Source organism: Balaenoptera borealis (genome assembly GCF_965194805.1).
Source record: "Balaenoptera borealis genome assembly, chromosome: 13".
In the NCBI taxonomy this organism is placed as follows: Eukaryota; Metazoa; Chordata; class Mammalia; order Artiodactyla; family Balaenopteridae; genus Balaenoptera; species Balaenoptera borealis.
Genome location: NC_138870.1, coordinates 85,911,326 through 85,932,857, shown reverse-complemented (window position 1 = coordinate 85,932,857; position 21,532 = coordinate 85,911,326). Strand labels below are relative to the sequence as shown.

The 21,532-nt window shown below is 38.1% G+C and overlaps 1 protein-coding gene and 1 long non-coding RNA gene across 3 annotated transcripts in view; one reads left to right on the top strand and one right to left on the bottom strand.

Moving 5' to 3' along the window:
- Positions 1-8,796, bottom strand: part of LOC309608946 — a 35,641-nt gene extending 26,845 nt beyond the window's left edge. For both annotated transcript variants that reach the window (XR_014233159.1, XR_014233160.1), the window contains exons 1-2: positions 8,547-8,796; positions 7,020-7,130 (exon numbers count right to left, since the gene is read on the bottom strand). This is a non-coding gene — a long non-coding RNA (uncharacterized lncRNA). The remainder of the gene's footprint in view (positions 1-7,019; positions 7,131-8,546) is intronic.
- Positions 8,797-9,078: 282 nt separating this feature from the next.
- Positions 9,079-21,397, top strand: ARL1 (ARF like GTPase 1). The gene is made up of 6 exons (XM_082349685.1): positions 9,079-9,302; positions 10,693-10,830; positions 12,792-12,873; positions 13,914-14,025; positions 17,552-17,730; positions 18,871-21,397. Exons 1-6 carry the CDS (start codon positions 9,299-9,301, stop codon positions 18,899-18,901), a joined length of 546 nt encoding a protein of 181 aa, XP_082205811.1. The 5' UTR covers positions 9,079-9,298; the 3' UTR covers positions 18,902-21,397.
- The last annotated feature ends 135 nt before the right edge of the window (positions 21,398-21,532 follow it).

Genomic DNA, 21,532 nt, shown 5'->3' with positions numbered 1-21,532 from the left:
TTTACATTTGTGGAGCTGGTGTTTCATAGTTTACCAAGAGATTTTATAGTTTAATAATTTACAACCGAAACATCTACCTGGTCAGGAATTTGATAATATACAATATAGCTCTTTTCTCTTGTCAAAATGATAAATTGATATTTGAGTTAGAGTTTATTTTATAAAGCAAATATTGCAAGTTGGTAAAAAAAATAAAAAACTGTTCAATAGAAATGCAAAATAGGGTGGTATGTTCTGGAATACTTCTAACTTTTTTCCCACAATAGTGAGTTAGGCAATATTCAAAGAACTTCCTTATCTTAACTTTAAAATTTAAAACAACTTCTCTATATCAATAATAAAGATTCTTTGTTTTTCACCAGGCAGGGAGGTCACTTCAATATTTGATATGCAACATGGTATTTGGTATAAAGCGTGTTGTTTAACCAGGCTATTGAAATCTCACTATAATACCAATTCATATGCTATAGGACCAACCTTTTATTCTCTATAATGCCACAGTTCTCATGCAAACTATATTATTTGTTTTTGGTTTTGGAAGTTGGGACAGAAACAGCACTAGCAAATTTCATTGTTTCAGATACTGAAAAGAAAATTTTGAATTTTAATATAAACTAATTTTAGGTATTTTAATATCATTAATTTTTGAATAGATTGTTTAGATTGGACTGCCTCATTTGAGTAGACTGGAGAAATTCCATATTGCCTCTTTCCTCCATGTTCTGCAAAACGACAGTATAGAACAGTAAAGCATTTGATTTCTCTTTGGAATAATAATGCTGAAGTGAGTCATTCATTTATTCAACAACAATTTATTGAGTATTTACTATTGTGCTAAGCCTCACAGGAAAGAAAAAGAAGTATATAACTGGGTACTTGCATATACACAATGATAACCAATAATTGTAGATGGGTCAAACTCTAAGCACCAACAGTGGATACTTTAATAGAGTAAAAAAAAAAATTCTGCAGTAGGAGCACTAGAATAGCCAGGGAAGGCTTTGCCCGGGAGGAAGAGCCTGAAAAGATGGGTTGGATTCGAATAGGGGGACATAAATGGAGAAAACATCCCAGGGAGGAGAAGCCATATATAAAACGTTATAGTATTAGTCAGGCAGAAGGCATGTCCTGAAGATAATATTGAAGAAATAGGTCACAGAGCAGAGAACTCTTTAATTACTGAAGGGGTCTACGGACAAGTAGCATGAGCATCCCCTGGGAACTTGCAGATATGCAGAACCAGAAACTAATTCCACATATTCAAGGTCTTTGGGTGCTTTGAAGATTGGATGTCTTCCCTGATGAAAATGCAAACTTCACTCTAGAACCAAAATCTAGACATTCCTGGAAACAGTGAGTTTCTCCCCCAATTCCACAATGTTTGCCTAATCTGGAGAGAGGTAGTTAGGTGGATATGATTGTGGAAGTATTTGACTGCTGAGTTAAGTAGCTCAGGCCTCATCCACTCATGAATTCAACAAACATTTATTGAACTCCATTGTGGTAGCACTGGGGATACAGAGAAATATAAGCCCTCCTTAAGCCCTGCCCTTAAGGAGCTCACAATCTTATAGAAAAGTAAGTAACCAACAATTATAAATATCTTTGTGCAAATGAGTTTTAAAGCATTATAACTGAGAAATAAACATGATTTATTCTGTTAACATTTACTGAATATTTAGTACATGCAAAATGGTGGTGTTCAAGGGTATTTGGGGTTGGGGAGAAGCAGAGATGGATCAGTTAAGTGGCTACCATCTAAGAGTAGGAAGTAAAGGAAGAATAAATAGGGTTTGGTCACTGTGAATTCAATGGAAGGCCAGAGAAAGAAGCAAGTCTGCATTAACCCATAAGCGGTAAGGTAAGGTAGAATTTGGATCACTGAGCAGAGAAATAGGGAAGGTGAGAGAGTGAACCATATTTGGGAGGTTTTGTTTGTTTTACTTTTTAGTTGGGGGAGAGATATGTTCAATTTTAGATATGTGGATCTTGAATGCATGTTCATAGAGAATCCTCCAGTAAGGAGGAGGAGGTTCAGGACTGGAGCTTAAGAGAAAAGCAGAGCTGAAGCAATGATTGATCAGATGCTTTTTCCTCCTAACAACCCATCTGAATCACTGGAAAGTAAACAGGATTGATTATGCAGCTTGAAGTTGATGGTTAATTATATTTTGTTTATTTTTAAATAAAGCTCCAAACCTTTGCTTTCTTAGCTGCGAACAACACAAGCAAGTTTAGTGATCTCAATCATGACTATTATGTTCACTAATATGACTTTATTTCCTTTTCCTGTTAGTGCAACAGTAACAGCAAAAAATGATAATAACCAAGTTTTTTTTTTTTTTTTAATTCCATTTTCAAAGTCCTACTCTAGTACATTTTGTCTGTGTGTTCATTTTTTAAATGTATTGGCTGGGACCTCCCTGGTGGCGCAGTGGTTAAAAATCCACCTGCCAATGCAGGGGACACGGGTTCGAGCCCTGGTCCAGGAAGGTCCCACATGCCGCGGAGCAACTAAGCCCGTGAGCCACAACTACTGAGCCTGCGCTCTAGAGCCTGCGAGCCACAACTACTGAAGCCCGTGCGCCTAGGGCCCGTGCTCCGCAACAAGAGAAGCCACCACAACGAGAAGCCCACGCACCACAACGAAGAGTAGCCCCCGCTTTCCGCAGCCAGAGAAAGCCTGTGCACAACAACGAAGACCCAACGCAGACATACATACATACATACATACATACATAAATAAATAAATAAATAAATAAATAAATGTATTGGTTAACTTCAAAAACCACAGCTATCTTGTATCATACAAAATTTGAACAACTGTATAAATGGTTATTATAGTCAATGCATAGCTGAGTGGTTTAAATTCCTCAGAAGTTAATTGTGTAATTTAGTTTTAACATGTAGATTTTGTGCTATATTTACCTATTATGCTCTTGCTCTCCCCCAGCTCCTGGCAAGATTTACTGACTATTCAAACTACCAGCTTCTGTAAGCTCCTCTACCTGGCATATCCACGTGTGGCATTATCTCTCATCTGGTAGGGACTGGATGAATCTTGCTGTGGTAGACTTGGTGGATGGAGTGTCCAGGGGTGATACCTGGGCACGGATGCCATTACTCAGTGGTAGATTTCTCCTACATATCTGCGGTGTTGGCTCAGTTTATATAACAGAGCTTCCATGTTGGTCTCCAAAGAGACCCTTGCAATCTAGACAAATACATTCACTTTCTAGGAGAAAAAACAGAGACTCCACAAGAGAAAATTCAGAGTTATGGTTGATGGTATGGGCTTTGGTGTTAGACTAGGGCTCAAATCCAGGCTCTGTCACTTTTAACCAGATGACCTTGGGTAAGTAGAAACAAATAAGCAAAAAAAGCCAACTAGTTTACTTTTATTAAAAGAGTAATCCATACACATGGTATAAAATTCAAACAGTACAAAGGGTATACAAGAAAAAGTGTCTCCCTGCACTTCAGATCTGCAGTCTACTCTGCAGAGTAACCATTCCTAAGGGTTTCTTGTACAAACGTTCAGAATTTCATGCATATGCATAGCATAATACAAATGCGGCTGTGTAAATGTGCAAGTATATCTATATCAATTCCTGTAAGTGAAATTTTTGTCAGGGGTATGTGCATTTAAAATTTTGTATGTAGGGCTTCCCTGGTGGCGCAGTGGTTGAGAATCTGCCTGCCAATGCAGGGGACACGGGTTCGAGCCCTGGTCTGGGAAGATCCCACATGCCGCGGAGCACCTGGGCCCGTGAGTCACAACTACTGAGCCTGCGCGTCTGGAGCCTGTGCTCCGCAACAAGAGAGGCCGCGACAGTGAGAGGCCCGCGCACCGCGATGAAGAGTGGCCCCCACTTGCCGCAACTAGAGAAAGCCCTCGCACAGAAACGAAGACCCAACACAGCCATAAATAAATAAATAAATAAATAAATAAATAAAATTAAAAAAAAAAATTTTGTATGTAGATGCTGCCTAATGGTCATCCAAAAGACTGCACAGTGGATGAGTGACAATTTTCCCACGTGCCACTTCTTAAAAAAATTTACCAGTTAGATAGGTGGAAATGTCATCCTAATGTGGTTTCTTCAAATGTTTTTAAAAATATAACACATAGACAGAAAAACACACAAAATATAAATGTACTATTCAATGAATTATCAAAGAAGCAAACAAGAAAGAGAATATCAGAACATTCCAGAAACTTTCCTCATGCTTCCTCCTGCCCACTTTCTCCTTTCCAAAAATTAACATTATAGTTCAGTTTTGCCTGATTTTGAACTTATATGCACGGAATAATACATAGTACGCTTTCTTTGGTGTCTGCTTCTTTTGTTCAATTATGTGTTTATGATATTTCTCCGGTATACAACTGTAGTTCTTTCATTTGCCTTGTTATATAAATGTCCATCACGTAAATACATTGCAATTTATGAATCCATTCTACTACTGACAGATATTTGGGTTGTTTACAGTTTTTTATTTTTATGAATAATGCTATGTAAATATTTTTATACATGTCTCTTGGTGCACACGTGCATGCATTTCTGTTACATCTATACCTAGGAGTATGGCACTGCCATAGCCATGTCAAGATCAGTCTAGTTTTTGTGAGGATGAAAGACCACATGGAGAGAGAGGCCAACCAAGTCAGCCAATGTACCAGCTGAATATAGCTGTGTGAATAACCTCCAGCAAGATCAGAAAAAGAACTGCCTGGCCAATCCATATGATTGTGATCAATAATAATTACTGCTGGTTTAAGTCCCTACATTTTGAAGCAGTTTGTTACACGGCAATAAACAACTGACATATAGAAATTGGTACTAGAGATGGGGTACATAGAAATTTAAAATACATGGCACTGACTTTGGAACCATACTGTGGGCGGAGGCTGGGAAAATGAAGAGGCTGTTAGTGAGAGCTGAAGGACTGGCAAAAATCTTTTAGGGTAAACAGTTGTGGAACAGTGGATAAAAATGTTGCCTGTAGTAACTTGAAATATAGATAACATACTGAATGAACTTGCCTAGCTAGCTGAGATATTTCCAGGCAGAATATTGAGAGCGTCATTTGGCTTCTTAGAGCTGAGTATAAGCTATGGGAAGAGAGGAAGACACTAGAGAACTGTTCAGTTTGTAAGAAGAATTTGGAGGAGATACAGAGAGCCCAGGCTTCCTGGATTAGAAAATAAAACGGTTCCTTATCCCAGGTTTCTCCAGCTGGCAAGAATTTCAAAGTAAGAAATGCCCCCACCTTTCTATAATGAGATTTGAGAGGAAATAAAGCAATGAGAGAGAAACTCTCACTTCTGGTATAATAACTTCGATAGAGAGACAAGCCAGTCTTGCCCTCAGGAAAAAGAGGAAGGTGGGAGGAAGGGGTTGGGTTGGTCACGAGGGTGGTCTACAAAAGATCTGAGACAATAGACATTAGGCTACTGTGGCGTGTGTTATGTCCTCCCTAGTGAATGAGGTCCTGCTTCCTCAGCTCTCTGGGGCAGAAGACAATCACAGCAAGACACAGTTTAGGAAGAGCCATTAATACCGTACTTAATGCCAGCCACATCCACCCCAAGGGGACAAATACTAGTATTAGAAAATAACTGTGAATACCTAGTGTGTCCAGCTACTATAACTTCCCCCTTCCTGCACCCTTATTCATGCATATGGTGCATATGAAAGCAAATATGATCCTCCAGTGGGCACTGTTCCCCTAGCCACAGGTGACTGGTCCAAGTGTGGGCACCTGATTACAAAGAATTTAGTGAGTGGGTGCAAATGGTAGGGATAATTATGAAACAAGAGTGGCTATGAAGTATGGCCATAAACTGATGATTATTACAGATGGGTGTTAGGTACGTGGGTGTTCATTGTTAACTATTCTCTCAAAAGAATATTTTGAAACTCTGAAATTGTATTATCAAACGAGAATATGATGGAAGTGCTGACTAAGGGTTAAGAACCCTTAGTCTCAAAAAAGCTCAAAATATTTAGGAATTAGTTTAACCAAAGGTACAAGACCTGTACACTGAAAACTACAAAATGTTGTTGAAAACAAGTAAAGATGACCGTAAGAAATGGAAAAACATCCCACATTCATGAATGGGGAAGACTCACTATTACAATGGCAATACTCCTCAAATTAATCTGTGGAGTCAGTGCAATCCTTATCAAAATTCCAACTGCCTTTCTTTGCATAAACAAACAAGCTGATCCTAAAATTCAATATGGAAATGCAAGGGATCCGGAATAGCCAAGACAATCTTTTTTTTTTTAAATAAATTTATCTATTTATTTATTTATTTTAATTTTGGCTGCGTTGAGTCTCCGTTGCTGCATGTGGGCTTTCTCTAGTTGTGGAGATACCATATGACCCAGCGATTCCACTCCTAGGTACATAACTAAGAGAACTGAAGACATGTATTTCCACAAAAACGTGTACACAAATGTTTGTAACATCATTATTCAAATAGCCAAAAAATGGGAACTCAAATATCCATCAACTGATGAATGGATAAACAAAACATGGTATATCCATACAACAGAATATTACTTAGCAGTAAAAAGGATGAAATATTTCATACATGCCACAACATGGATTAACCTTGAAAACATTATGGTAAGTGAAATAAGCTAGACACAAAAGGACAAATAGTGTATGATTTCACTTACATGAAATATCTAAAATAGGCAAATTCATAGCTACAGAAAGGTTATCAGCAGCTAGGAGGGGAGCAGTAGGGAGTTATTGTTTAATGGGTATAGAGTTTCTGTTTGGGGTGATGAAAGCATTCTGGAATTAGACAGTGGTGACTGTTGCAAACCTTGTGGATATACTAAAAACCACTGAATTGTACACTTAAAAATGATATTACTGTATGTGAATTATTTCTCAATTAAAAAAAGACCCCTTAGTCTAAGGAGAAATTCTTTGACAACAAAGTACATGTTATTGAAAGGAAACATTTGAAATACAATACATAATTTGTGAAAATCACACACCTCGTAGTGAGAGAGTGGCAGTGACATATATACACTACCAACTGTAAAATCGATAGCTAGTGGGAAGCAGCCACATAGCACAGGGAGATCAGCTTGGTGCTCTGTGTCCACCTAGAGGGGTGGGATAGGGAGGGTGGGAGGGAGACACAAGAGGGAGGGGATATGGGGATATATGTATGCATACGGCTGATTCACTTTGTCGTACAGCAGAAACTAAAACAACATTGTAAAGCAATTATACTCCAATAAAGATGTATAAAAAAAAAATCACACACCTAGTTATGATTTCAAAACATTCCTTAGTTTAAAAGACAATTATAAATACACAGCATTAAGTCCTTCTGAAGCTTATATTTATTATACTTACATATTTATACTTATTATATTTCATAGGTTTCTGCTTCATGGAATAAAATCTGAGCAAAAGAAAGTAACTTCCACTTGGTAATGTAACGCACAGAAATGTTTAAGTTTCTAACTTAGGAAACTACAGTATGGTCATGTGTTTGCAAATCAATTTACCAAATGTATAGATCACGGCTCAGTTACAGAAGGCATCATAATGCAGTTACTCCAGGCCTGGAAGTCAGATGGTCAGAGTTGCTGTCCTGGCTCTATCACTTAGCTTGTTTCTACTTCTTCATGTGCACTTGAGATGTTTGGAATTGAGGTTCCTTCCAGCTTTAAAATTTTAAACTTATTTGATCGTATTGTGGCTTTATAGTCAAAAGAATTTTGAAATTGTTTTACTTGCTTGGACTGCATTTAAACATTCACGTTTTAAAATTTAATAAATTACTACTGGACTGTAAGATTTGAAAAGGATTAAATTGTCTACTCCACTTTTAATCAATTAGAACTGATCTCATTCTGCTGAGAATTAGCCTGAAGCAATACCACCATCTGGTGGTTTCTCTTCAAATATAACAACTTTCTTGAAGAAGAGAGCTTGGCCTCTCCTATCAAATAAGGACAGATGGTTCAGATATGCCTAGTTTAGGAAACAAGTTTAATAATATTGCATAATATATGTTTAAGTTAACTAATGCTTATGTTATTGGTCTTAAAAACGTATTGTATAATTCAACACATTCTCTCAAAGATTTGTTTAGTGCCCAAGTACAAGAACAAAACAGTGAACAAAATAAACAAAAATACTTGCATTCATAGATGTTACATTCTATGACAGGTAGTAAACAATCAATAAGCATAATAAGTAAGTAAATTATGTTTAGTGGTAACTTCTACTAAAAAATCAGGATAAGGGGGATGTAGAGTAGGTTGCAATTTTAAGTATTAATAACATTTAAGCAAAGACTTGAAAGAGGTGAGGTCAATTCCAAATGCTTGTCTGAAGAATAAAATTCCACAGACTTATAAACTAAATGTTTATCTTTAATTCTAGCGCGCTGCTATACTTCTGTTTCCGCAAACGTTTCTTTTTAGTAAGGAGGAACTGTAAAACCAGGTCAATAGTAACAGGAATGACTGCATTTTGAAAAATGACGTTGCCCTCGAGATACATACCTTTCCTATAGAGTAATGACTGCCTTTAGCTAGCATCGGAGAAGGTACAGGTAGAAGAAAGGAGGGAGGGACGCTAACGCTGACCCTGCAGGCCATTGCGACGCCAAAAATCTCCTAGGCGGCCTCAGTGTGGGGCGGCTCCACATTGGTGGCGCGGGGCTCTTCCTATTATTATAAGGGGAGCCAGGGGAAAACCGGGTCAACGCCCGCAGGGCGCTTCAGCACCAGCAATTCCTGCGACGCCGCACGCCGCGCCCGCTTCCAGTCAGGCTGCCGCATCGAGGCCCGACGCGCATTCCCGGTTGGCGGATTCACCACTTCTTGGTGTCAGAATTTAAAATGAAAATTCTAATTTCCCTATTTCGGAAGCCTTTCCTGTCCAAGAAAACAGAAGCAGGGGAGACTTGGCGTCCTTGAATTTTTTTTTTTTCTTTTCCTTGAGGCTTCCGCAGTATCTACACCCTGCGCGCCGGGGACGTGCGTCGAAAGTGACGGCGCGGAAGCTCAGGCCGCCGTTCCCGGCGCGCAGTCGCGGCGGCCTCGCTCCCGCCCCCGCCGGGAGGTCCGACGTGGAAGTTGCTGGCTGACCAGGCTTCCAAGGAAACCCCCGGGGAACCAGAGCCCGAGGCCGAGCCGGAGCCGGAGCGCAGGCCGAGGCGAGGGGAGGTGGCGGCGCCGAGGCTCGATTAGGAGTCGCTGCCGAGGCCGGGCCCAGTCTCCGCCGGTCGACGAGGGAGGACAGGCAGTTCATCATGGGTGAGGGATCTGAGAAGGGAGCCTGGGCGCGCTGAGAGGCCGAGGCCGAGGGCTGGGGTCGGGAGGAGGAGGAGAGGGGCCGGCCTGGAAAGCCCAGAGTAGCCAGCGTCTCAGGGCGCGGACTGCTGAGGACGTAACTCACCTTAGCTCTTCACCTGTGTGCGTGGACCCTGCCTCGAACTTTCGCCCCCGTCTTATCCCGTTCTCTTTTCTCCCGGCGGGGTCAGAGGTGAGGGCAGCGCGGGTCGGTGAACTTTTCCCTCATCCCCTCGGACCCAGCGCCACTTACTGGATGGAGCTGGTCTTGCGAAGCTTGGCAGCGTGTCAGTCGCAGGTTCGCTCAGGTTTCTTGGGTGAAGGATAAGCTTCTGGATTCTCTGTCCCTGGTCGCTGGGACTGCGTCAGTTTAAACTCCAAAAGAAGGTGGTGCTCGTAATGTTTTATGGCCAACTTGGCATTTGTCTGCTTACCTGTAGCTTTTCCTGTAGATAAGGTGGAGGAGGAAATGGGCAGGGAGTGTATTATTGGTCAGCGATGACATTTTAATCTCAATTTTTGGAGTGCTAATTGAGGGAACTACATTGTCATCACAAGCATCAGGTAGAGCTTCCCTCCCCGCTAGAGCCCAGATGAAGGTGCAGAGTTCCTAACTTGTTTACAACCCTCCAAATGATGCAAATTCTTTGCGTTATTTAAATAGCTCAGCGATTTTTCTGGGGAGTTTACTTCTTGGTCTGGAACGTCAGAAGCGCTTTCTTGTCTTTTTGCATAACCCCTTCAGTTTTTTTCTTCTGCTTCTTTTTAACCTGTAAAAGGTAGAAAGGATTTTTGTCAAGTCACACCCCTTGTGTTACAAATGTTCAAGGTTCTCTAACCCATGGTGGATTCATTTTTCCAGACTTGCAGCTCTTAATTTTGCCATTTCTTGGTAAAATAACCAGGTATTGTGTGTGGCATCAGTGATTGAAGGTACTTACAATGGTACTGCTGCTGTACAACAATAATTGTTTTTCATGTTCAAGGACCTCATTGTCCCACTGTCATTCTGATTTGCCCTTTGGTTTCTGGGGGTAGTGAGGAGATCATGCTAAGATATCCATATTCTCTCTATTAGAAAGAGAGCTCCATGAGGGCAGTGGTCCTGTTTCTCTTATTTTTGAGTGTATCTTCTGTGCCTGCCTGACACAGTATCCAGGACATGGTAACAATCAGTAGTTACTAGTCTGATGTTGAATAATGTATTTCATTGGAAGCAAAAATATGCACCTATGAATCGGAGAAAATATTACAATATTATTTAATTTGCTGTAGCTTTCAAAGGGTAAGATTAAATGTTTTGTGGACCTAGTTCATGAAATGATATTGAAATACATCTTTGTTATTTTTTTAGGTGGCTTTTTCTCAAGCATTTTTTCCAGTCTGTTTGGAACCCGGGAAATGAGGATTTTAATTTTGGGATTAGATGGAGCAGGAAAAACTACAATTTTGTACAGATTACAGGTTGGAGAAGTCGTTACTACTATTCCTAGTAAGTGTTGGTATGATAAACTAATTATAGGGCCTTTCTCTTTCCATCAAACATAACTTTATTTCTGAACAAATATATAATGTAATTGATATGGTTTGTAAACTTCTACTATGAGCATAATATTTATAACACTTTTTTTCATAAATTTACAGACAATTTGGTGTAATTTATGAACCCCTGTGCATGGCTGGGTTCTGCTGTTTAGGGCTGTTTTAAAAGTTGGGTAGAGTTAAGCCACCTAATCTCATTGAGAGCCAGTATCTTTGTTGATAAAATGAAGATAATAAATATACATTGGCTTTGAGGGGGAAATAAATGGAGTATATAAAATACTTTATAAACCTGTGTAAAGAATTATATAGATATGAAGTGATATTATTACATGTGAAGTGGTTTTTCTTTTGTATTTGTTACTATTTGATTAAGATTAGTTTCTCTTTAGTAATTCTATTGATTTTTTTAAAGATCTGAGTTGAGACTGTGTGTTGAATCTGGTACTTAAGAATATCAAGAAAAGAAACACCATGACTTTAAATCAATTGATATCTTAGAAGAATATTCTCCAACAGTCTTAATTTACTACATAAGAAGACTGTTCTGTTACTTATGCTATTTTCATTTGTTGCCCTGAATTTACTTAGATTAGTAAGATTAGTACATTTAAACTAATAGTTTGTAGAGTTTGCTCAAGAATATTTAAATTATGCCTTTAAAGTTACTCTGTCTCTCAAGGTATTTCTATATTTAGTACTATTTAAATTTCCAGATTTAAAAAGAAAGTGTAGCTTTTATGAAAGAAGAACTTTTCAAACCCTGTGTCATCTGTTACTTCTTTATGCCACCTTCAGTAAATTTCAGCTTCCTTGGTTTTTGGTTCTCAAAATCACCCAACTCAATCTGCTACAGTTGAGTCATGGTGGCCCCTGCAATACACATAGCCCAGTGGATTGCATTTCAGCAAGCACATGTGGTTCGTACCACGCCCTTGTCCTTTGCAAATAAACAACATTCCTAACTGAGGTTGAAGACAGTGATTACCCTGCTACTTAATTCTAAGGGAGACATCATGAACTTGCTTTTTAGTTTTTCACTCAGGTTTGCTATAGTATAGTTTTTTTTTTTATACTTGCCATATACTCATAATCATCATTTACTAGTATAAAGTTAAATCTAAAAAATTAATTGTCCAGTTATAGCTGTAAGTCATTTTTTACTTTGATTTTTTTTTTTAAGTTTGTGAAATCTTAGTAATATTTGTATATGTAGCTCCTGAGTTTTTTTCAGTAGCCTCTCCATCTCCTTCAGATTCCTTTCAATGGAAAATAGTAATATCTTGCCTTGGGCATGTGATGCGAGAGCTCCAGCTAAGAAGGATGGCAGGGAAAAGGGATGGGACTCCTCCCCTTTGACCATCTAGCTATGACCTTATTACAAATGAGCTCTTGAGGAAGTCTTCGGAGGGTCTGTGAGATTGCCAGCCTTAGAGAAGTCAGCTTCCATAAAGAGGTATACAGCCATTGCTGTGCTCTTACCTATTGAAGTTTAGAGTCTATGTAGGCTTTCTTGGTTTTGTTCCCTGTTTATTTGCAACCTACCAAAATTCCATTTTTTGTAATACATCTACAACTATCCTTTCTAAATACAACTTTCTGAACACTTTTGTATGCCAGTACTGTATTTTGAAGGGAGTTTAACATAATAGGGTTTCCATTGAGCTAAGAATTATATAATTGCAGAGGTAGCTGGGGGTTCTTATATACCCTGAAAGTGGTGTTGATCTTGCTAATTGGTGTGCGTATGTGTGCGTGTGTAGCACAGCATACTGTCTTATCTTAAATGGGATGATATTTGAACCAACAGTGTGATTCAGCAATTACCATTAATTGCTGAAACTCAGATTGGATACTTTGAAGACAGAATGTATTAGTCTACATATACCGCTAATTTGATTTCTTTTCCAGCCATTGGATTTAATGTTGAGACGGTAACATACAAGAACCTAAAATTCCAAGTCTGGGATTTAGGAGGACAGACAAGTATCAGGTATGGTGCAAAGGCCAGATCATTTTGTGGTATTGAATCTTTCTTTATTGGCTCTTTTAGGGTTAACAGGAGTAAACCAAAATATGTCTTCTTTTGTAATTTAATGGGAGACACCTAGTTTAAAATGAGGTAAAACGGGCTTATTCTCTCAATTAAAATCTGAGAATTAAAGATTTTAACTAAAGAATTAAAATCTAAGGAAGCCAGTTTTTCAGATATCACTTCAATGAAAAATCTTTTCATGAAAATCTCAAGACCAAATTACTTCAGTAGTTTTTAAATAAAAAGGGTCCTCTAGTTAGTTCTTGTCAGTCCCTTCTTCTGTGAGACAGACTGTTTTGGATTTCATAAAAATACCTTATGGGCCCACCATTTAGGACTAATGTGAACATAAATGCCCTCTGGAATTCAAGTCTCCTGCCCAGCATTCTGTGCTTGACATGGCAACTGTGAATGTTTAGTGACTGTCAGTGCTCACTCACTAGGGTACTTACCATCTTAAAAGATCAGTAGTGAATTCCCCAGACATCCTGCTGCCCTGTAACTCATTTTATTTCTTGAACCACTTTTGAGTCAATTTCTTATTTTAGCCATTTCTACTTCTTGTCTTCAGTGATCAGTTTAATGTCTGTTACATAAAATCATATTAAAAATTTTTTTAAAGAACTCATTCCTCTTAAGGAGTTTCTAGTTAAGATGTAACGATCAGGTCTGTGTGGAACTTTTTTTATCGGTATATTTAGTGATTTTATAGATTATAAATATATTCTCTCAGCCTAAAGTCTGAACTCATTCTGAAGCTCCTTGGTCCTGTGATTTATGTTTATCAATATTCTTTCCACCCCATCCCATCTGAGGGATATGATATATGTCCATCAGAAACAATGAATCATTATGGCATTGATTCTGGCATGGATGGAGAAGGATTGGCAAGTAATACCCCCCACCCCATCATTGCCAAGTCCTAGCATATGAAGTAACATACCAGTTTCTTCTTCTTTCAAATAATAATATATTCTCCCTTTCTGAATTTTCTTCAGGCCATACTGGAGATGTTATTATTCAAACACAGATGCAGTCATTTATGTAGTAGACAGTTGTGACCGAGACCGAATTGGCATTTCCAAATCAGAGTTAGTTGCCATGTTGGAGGTAAGAAAACTTTATTAAAATGTGGGTAAATCATTTATATTTGCTTGCTGTTTTTATTGTTTATTGTCATTTGCAGGAATAATTAAAAGGAAAACAGGGGTCTTTTCCCCCTATGCCTTCAGTATCATTTTCTTTTATGCAAATTACTTTCTATTCCAAAAATACTGTTGGGGAGAGTTGGAGACAAGAATACTCCAGTCTTGTAACTTCCTTTAAACTAGATTCCTTGATTTCCAGGAAGTTCTGACCTAAACTCTTTCTAAACTGAAGTTACTATTCTAAGTCACCCCTATGAAGTGATTTTTAAAAAATGTCTTTATTCCAGCTGTATAAATTAGCTTATGGAAGCTATACTTATTTATATAAATAGTATAAATATATAAATAGTAAGAATAGTAAGAAAGTATATTTGTTTGTTTTAGAAATGTAAAGTTCAGAGAAATATATCTTTCTGGATTTCTGGCCCGTTTGCCTCTCCCAGCTTTCACATTCTTTACTTTTCCCCGTGTTTACAGTGCCTCAGTCACACTGATTTTTCTGTTCTTTTCACACCGAGCTTGCGTAGCTGACACCTGGCTTAGGGTTTTGCACTTACTCCTCCTGCTTGGAATGCTCTTTCCGCAAATCTTTGTGTGGCTACCTTCTTGACATGTTTTATCTCACATGTTTCTTCCTCAGAGAGGGGGTCTCAGCTATCTTCTAACCCTTTATCCTACTTTATTCTTTGTAACCACTTACTGTTTCTTTCCATTATTTTAAACATGTTTGTTTACTTATATATGCCTCCCACCCAAAAGTGTAAAGTTCTTTGAGTTTACCTTGCACCCCTGATGTGTGGAACAGTGTATAGCTGTTAATTAAGAACTCAATACATTATATTCACTGAGGTTTGTAAGATAATTTATTGGCTAACTGAGTGAATTCAGAGGATGCATTAAGTAATCAACTAAAAGTTTTTAATATCTCCATTTGTTAAATAAGCTCAAATGTACTAATGATTAATTAATAGTGAAATTGCCTTTGCTTGAGAAAATTAGATGCATAGGTTTCCTTTTCGCACCAAAACTATGATTCTGAATTATCTGATCATTGAATGTTTAAATATAAGTTCTAGGCCACTTGATTACCTAGTTAGAAGCATTCTTAGAATAGAGTTCTTGGACAACTAACTTTTTAGTAGCTTCTGAGTTATAAATTGCAGACCTGAAGTTTTAAAGTTTTGCCTAATTTTTTTTTTTTCTTTTACAACATAGCATCATATTTATCATAAGAGCTTCTTAGACCAAATTCACAGTGTAAGGAATTTTAAGGGACTGGTTAATTGCCTTGGGTATAACAGATTTTTAAAATAAAAGCTTGATTTAGATGTAATTCACATGTTATAATAGATTTTTATCATATAAAGTATGGCATAAAAGAAATGGATTATTAACTTAAGTTCACAATTCTCAAATTGTACTGGATTGTTGTTAGGTTATTTGTGGTATTAGGATTTGACTTGTATAATCTTATGGAGAAAGAACTAAAAATTGTATTCATTCTTTAGTAAGTAACTTTTAATTGATGCAGTCAATTAATATTTATGTATTAGTGATATAAAGTACACGTGGAATATGAGTCAGGACTATTATATTAAAACTTACAGACACAAAATCAATTTGTTTTACTTTTGTACACAAAAATTCTAAATGGAGTAAAGAATTATGTAAAATGGAAGTCATTATAAGGGAATATGTTTAAAATTTCTGGATTGAGAAGGTCCTTCTAAATCCAAGAATTGGAAGGAATTACAAAAGAAAAGATAGATTTAATTATATTAATATTATACAAACAGGCAAAAAATCCACAAAGCTCAGATGCCAAACAATACAAGTTAGGGTAAAATGGGGAACCAAGACACAGTTTTACAGCCAGTGACTAAGGATTAGTGATCTTAATCGTATCAATACCTTTTGCAAATCAATAGAAAAGTGAGCAAAAGGCATGAACCTACAATTTATAGGAGAAGAATTTATTGCTAATAACATTTGTATTTTTAATACCCTAATAATAAATAAGCATATAATGAAATGCTATGTTTGGAAAAATATATAGTTTCAATTCTACCAAAGCTGCATTGGAGATGGGCACTGTCATACACTGTTCGTGGAGTTGAAATTGTTACAGCCTCTCTCTGGACAGCAGTTTATTAATACATGTAACAAGAGCCTGAAAAAAATTTCATACTTTGATTCCATTTTTAGAGAATTGTGTTAAGGAAATAGAGATTCACACAAAGATTTCTATATTATGGTTCTGTCACTTTGGTTTCTCTAATAGTCGAGTGAAAAGAATCTAGGAAGAATCTAATACCGGAAAACAGTTATATAGTTTATGGTGCATGAGTTCTTAGTGTAGAGTATAACCATTAATGTTTTAAAAATTTTTTTGAGGGACTTTCCTGGTGGCGCAGTGGTTAAGAATCTGCCTGCCAGTGTAGGGGACATGGGTTCAAGCCCTGGTCTGGGCAGATCCCACATGCCGCGGAGCAACTAAGCCCGTGCACTACAAATACCGAGCCTGCACTCTACAGCCTGTGAGCCACAACTACTGAGCCCGCGTGCCACAACTACTGAAGCCTGTGTGCCTAGGGCCCATGCTCCACAACAAGAGAAGCCACTGCAATGAGAAGCCCATGTACCACAACGAAGAGTAGCCCCTGCTCACTACAACTAGAGAAAGGCCGCGCACAGCAATGAAGCCCCAACGCAGCCAAAAATAAATAAATGAAATAAATTAATAAAAAAAAATTTTTTTTGATAGTTTGGAAAAACATCCACAATTTAACGTTTAGTTTATACTTTTTTTTTTTTTTTAATTTTTTTTTTAATGCTATTCTTGTCTGCTTACATTCTTTTTATTTATGTATGTATGGCTGTGTTGGGTCTTCGTTTCTGTGCGAGGGCTTTCTCCAGTTGTGGCAAGTGGGGGCCACTCTTCATAGCGGTGTGGGGGCCACTCTTCATCGCGGTGCGTGGGCCCCTCACCATCGCGGCCTCTCGTTGCCGAGCACAGGCTCCAGACTCGCAGGCTCAGCAACCGTGGCTCACGGGCCGAGTTGCTCCGCGGCACGCGGGATCCTCCCAGACCAGGGCTCGAACCCACGTCCCCTGCATTGGCAGGCAGATTCTCAACCACTGCGCCACCAGGGAAGCCCCCGTTTAGTTTACTTTTTAAAGCAGGGTATGGGACTGTATTTAAATGTGATCTTAAATGTATATATATACTAAGTAAACTGTAAGTATCTGAGTTACAAAGCAGTAGAAAATACCCAAAATGTTAAACAGTGATCATGTTTAGGAGATAGGATTATGGGTGAAGTTTCTTTTCTTCATACTTCTCTATAATTTCAAATAATTTATAATGAACATTATATATTAATAATTAGGAAATATGCTTTTAAACTAATGGATTTTTTTGGCATTTCTTCCTAAACTCAAGGGAGCAAATTGATTAGAAGAAATGAAGTCTTTTCTATGTTATTTAGGAAGAAGAGCTGAGAAAAGCCATTTTAGTGGTGTTTGCAAATAAGCAGGACATGGAACAGGCCATGACTCCCTCGGAGATGGCAAATTCACTTGGGTTACCTGCCTTGAAGGACCGAAAATGGCAAATATTCAAAACTTCAGCAACCAAAGGCACTGGCCTTGATGAGGCAATGGAATGGTAAGTGTTTCCAGAAGCCATTTGTGCATTTTTGTGTACATGCAGCTGTGTACATACATGTGTAATTTCCCTTTGGTCTTAAGGAAGAAATTCAGATTATTTATCAGTTTATCATATCGTTCCTCCACCCTTTTCTTCCACTGGTCTTCATGTACATCTGCTTTTATTTCAACCACACCTACTAATTATAGTTAGATAAGCCAGCTCTCTGCTGTATTTCTAGCTTTTTCCCCTATCTCACTGCACCCTCCAATTCCTTATCCTTCAGGACTTAGGTTAAGGCTCTGTGTTTCTCAGGAGCCTTCCCTGACATAACTTCATGCCCACTGCCTTACCACACACATAGAGGTCCTTGTCACAGGTCAGTGATATAATAGTACTTGTTACACTGTCTTGTAATTGGTTTGTGCATCTGCTCATTAAATTGTCATCTCCTTGAGGACTGAGACTAGTTTTCATCTCTGAATTATCCACATCGGGCCTGGCTGTAGTAGTAGCAGCCTGGAAAGTGGAAAGTGGATATCTGGTGGGTTTTGATCAGTTATTTATTTATTATTTTAAAAATTATTTATTTATTTTTGGCTGCATTGTGTCTTCGTTGCTGCACGCGGGCTTTCTCTAGTTGTGGCGAGCGAGGGCTACTCTTTGTTGTAGTGCATGGGCTTCTCATTTGCAGTGGCTTCCCGTGGAGCACAGGCTCTAGGCGCATGGGCTTCAGTAGTTGCAGGACGCGGGCTCAGTAGTTGCGGCGTGTGGACTCAGTAGTTGCGGCGTGTGGGCTCTAGAGCACAGGTTCAGTAGTTGTGGCTGACGGGCTTAGTTGCTCTGTGGCATGTGGGATCTTCCCAGACCAGGGATTGAACCCGTGTCCCCTGCACTGGCAGGCAGATTCTTAACCACTGTGCCACCAGGGAAGTCCCTGGTCTTTTTTGATTATTCATTCAAAGCATAGACAAAGTGAAAGCTAAAAGACCCTCATGGAAATTGAGTCCATAACCTCATTCTTTTAATATAACTATCTTAGCCTTCATCATTTAAAGTGCTTTGGAATCCACCTCCAGTATAAAATTTATATAATAAATGATCTATACCTGAAAGTTTGAAGTTAATCTTATGAAACTGTTCATTTTCTCTTCACAGGTTAGTTGAAACATTAAAGAGCAGACAGTAATTCAGTCACTTCTGCTCCTTTGAAACGAAGACCACATCACATACCCCTTTGGAAACAGTTAAAGTGTGCTTCACACTACTAAATGTTAAAACCGTATGATTATCAGCATATACCAAACTGACTGCAACATTTGTAATAAATATTAAAAATAAGTATTTGGTTGGAAGGGTAACTCATCGTGATTGAATCAACTGAATGTCTGTTCTGTATAATGTAAAATATTCCTTCCTTGTTATCTTGTGTTAAGGTATATATTCTATTTGTGTGGAATTCTTATTCAGATACAGTCCTATTAAAGAATGTACTCTTATTGAGGACAGAGCCTTGCGATTTTAAATTAGTGGTTGCAGCTTGTTTGTATTAACACTAAAAAAATATCTTAACTCAGATTTTTTTCCCCCTAAAATGAATTAAGTTTTTCCAAAGATTAGGCTCAATAGAGTAGGCTAGGAACCTAGCGTGGGTAATTATAGTCTTCATTTGCTTAACGACCACTTTAAGCTGTTTCATTTAAAAGCTTTTGGTTATAGGCATGAAGTTGAAGTAATTATTTTGGTGGCTATCTTCACTGACTTATCTGTAATTATCATTTTATAGTATTTACGGTTGTTGGGGAATTTTTACAGATTTGGACCTTCCTAGTCAGTTTGTACAGGAACCCTGTGAGGTAGCTAGAACATCATTTTTACATCTTCATTTTTATGGACATGGACCCAAAATTCTGATAGACTGGCTTGACCAATGTCAACTGCTAGGGAGGTGGGAAGAGGGCTTAAAGTGAGACTTCACAGGGTCAGAAGTTTGTCCCATAAACTATACCATAAATTCCTGAAAATGCCAACATTGACAACACAGCTTAACTCCTTATATAAAATAAAGCTAATTGAAGTAGACACAGTACAATCAAAATAATGTCTATAAATTTATTTGTCCTTACTAGTAGAGATAGTAAAAACAATCCTAAATGGTTATATTTGTTGGAATTCACAACACATTAAAGAAAATTTCACATTAAAGGAAAATTTTTAAAAAGATATATTTTAAGAAGCATTGTAAAAGACGTTTTTGCTGCCTTTGATTCCTTTTATCTACCTGTAATTGAACATGTAAATTTGATTGGTGAAAAGTCAAAATCTTATTGACTCTACAGGGAGAAATTAAGTATTCCTTTAAAAATTAGGCTTACTGCTGCTAGGCTATCAAAAACAATTATATTCTAAGGGACTTTTTAAAGGAACTTTTCAAACAACCCAGTCTACAGTATGACAGAAGTAAATAAGAGTCCTTAGTAATTACTAAAACTGGGAGCAATTTTTTCATTTTTTAAGTTGGACAAGCAGCATTTAAAAAATTAGATGCCAGTAAAGAGAACTTAATACCATTGTGCCCCTCAGGTCTCAGGAAAGCTAGTGGTCATTCAGCTCACATGAATGTGACTTTCTTTTCTAATCAGTGGGACTTTTCTTATTCTCTAGCACCCGTTCCTAATTTGATATCTTGGAAATCTTTTGGAGACCTTCTTCCCGGGACAGGTGTTCCCAGCGCACCTAATATTACTAACTGAGCATAAAACTAACAAACATTGTTTCATAGTTTCCAAGGCACTCCTGATGGGCAGACTGTCTTTTTCATGTTTGTATCCCTAGCATCCAGTATGGTGCTTGGCACATTATGGCACCTCAGAATATGTTCGTGGTTCAAATAGTAAGCTTTTGTATTTGTCAGCTAGGAAATAGTACATCTGCAATTTATACTTGGGTCTGGTCAGTGGCACATATCTAGTGCTGGGCTTGTACCCAAATGGCTAAATACTCCCCAGTGGTCCAGGAACACTGTGAAAGTAGGAGTATGTGGAGGTGCGGCCCTGGCAGGCAAATGCTGCCGGACGCATAGCCCTGGTAGCAAAGGCCAGCACTTGGATGATCCTGGTCCCTCTGGTTTGTCACAAAGAATAGGATGGGATAAATAGAGCATACACTTATTTTAATATGGTATGAATTATAAGGTTCTCCTCTAGCGGGAAACAACTGTACAGGTATGTTACAGGAGTTTGAAAGTTCTTATTTATAAAAATCTACCGAGTATTGTTTTGTGAGAAGCCTGAAAATGAAAAAACCACCAAACTTGAAATCAGAACACATGAGTTCTAGGCACAAAGGGCCACACTCCATCAGTTTTTGTTTGTTTGGTTTTTCTTTTTGAACAAATAACGTCAAAGGTTTCTTTTAGCTCTAACATTCTATTTTATAATTCTGGTTGGTAGTTGTGCTGTGTCATGTGATTAAATTTTTTAAAATGAGAAATTGAGGTGGAATTCTATTACCAGAATACCTGAGATGCACTTTAAATTGTGGAAATGTAAGCTCCTTGAGGGCAGGGACCATACATCATTTACTGTTAGAATCCCTTGCATCTAGTATGGTGCACTTGGCACATACTAGGCACTCAATAAATATTTACTGATGGTTAAAACAAAGCTGTGCTCAATATACTTGAGATACTTATTCTTCCTGATTTTTGCTTTAGTATTAACTTGCGTTTTCTGATTTAAAAATTTTTGTAAAAGCAATACATGCACTTTAAATCACTTAGAATTGAGTCTGCCTTCCAAGATGCCCTATGTTTATCCTT

Coding starts and splice junctions, on each gene's coding strand:
- ARL1 (XM_082349685.1), top strand. Junction 12,874..13,913: donor GGAGGACAGACAAGTATCAG/GTATGGTGCAAA, acceptor AATTTTCTTCAG/GCCATACTGGAGATGTTATT. Junction 14,026..17,551: donor AGTTAGTTGCCATGTTGGAG/GTAAGAAAACTT, acceptor TATGTTATTTAG/GAAGAAGAGCTGAGAAAAGC.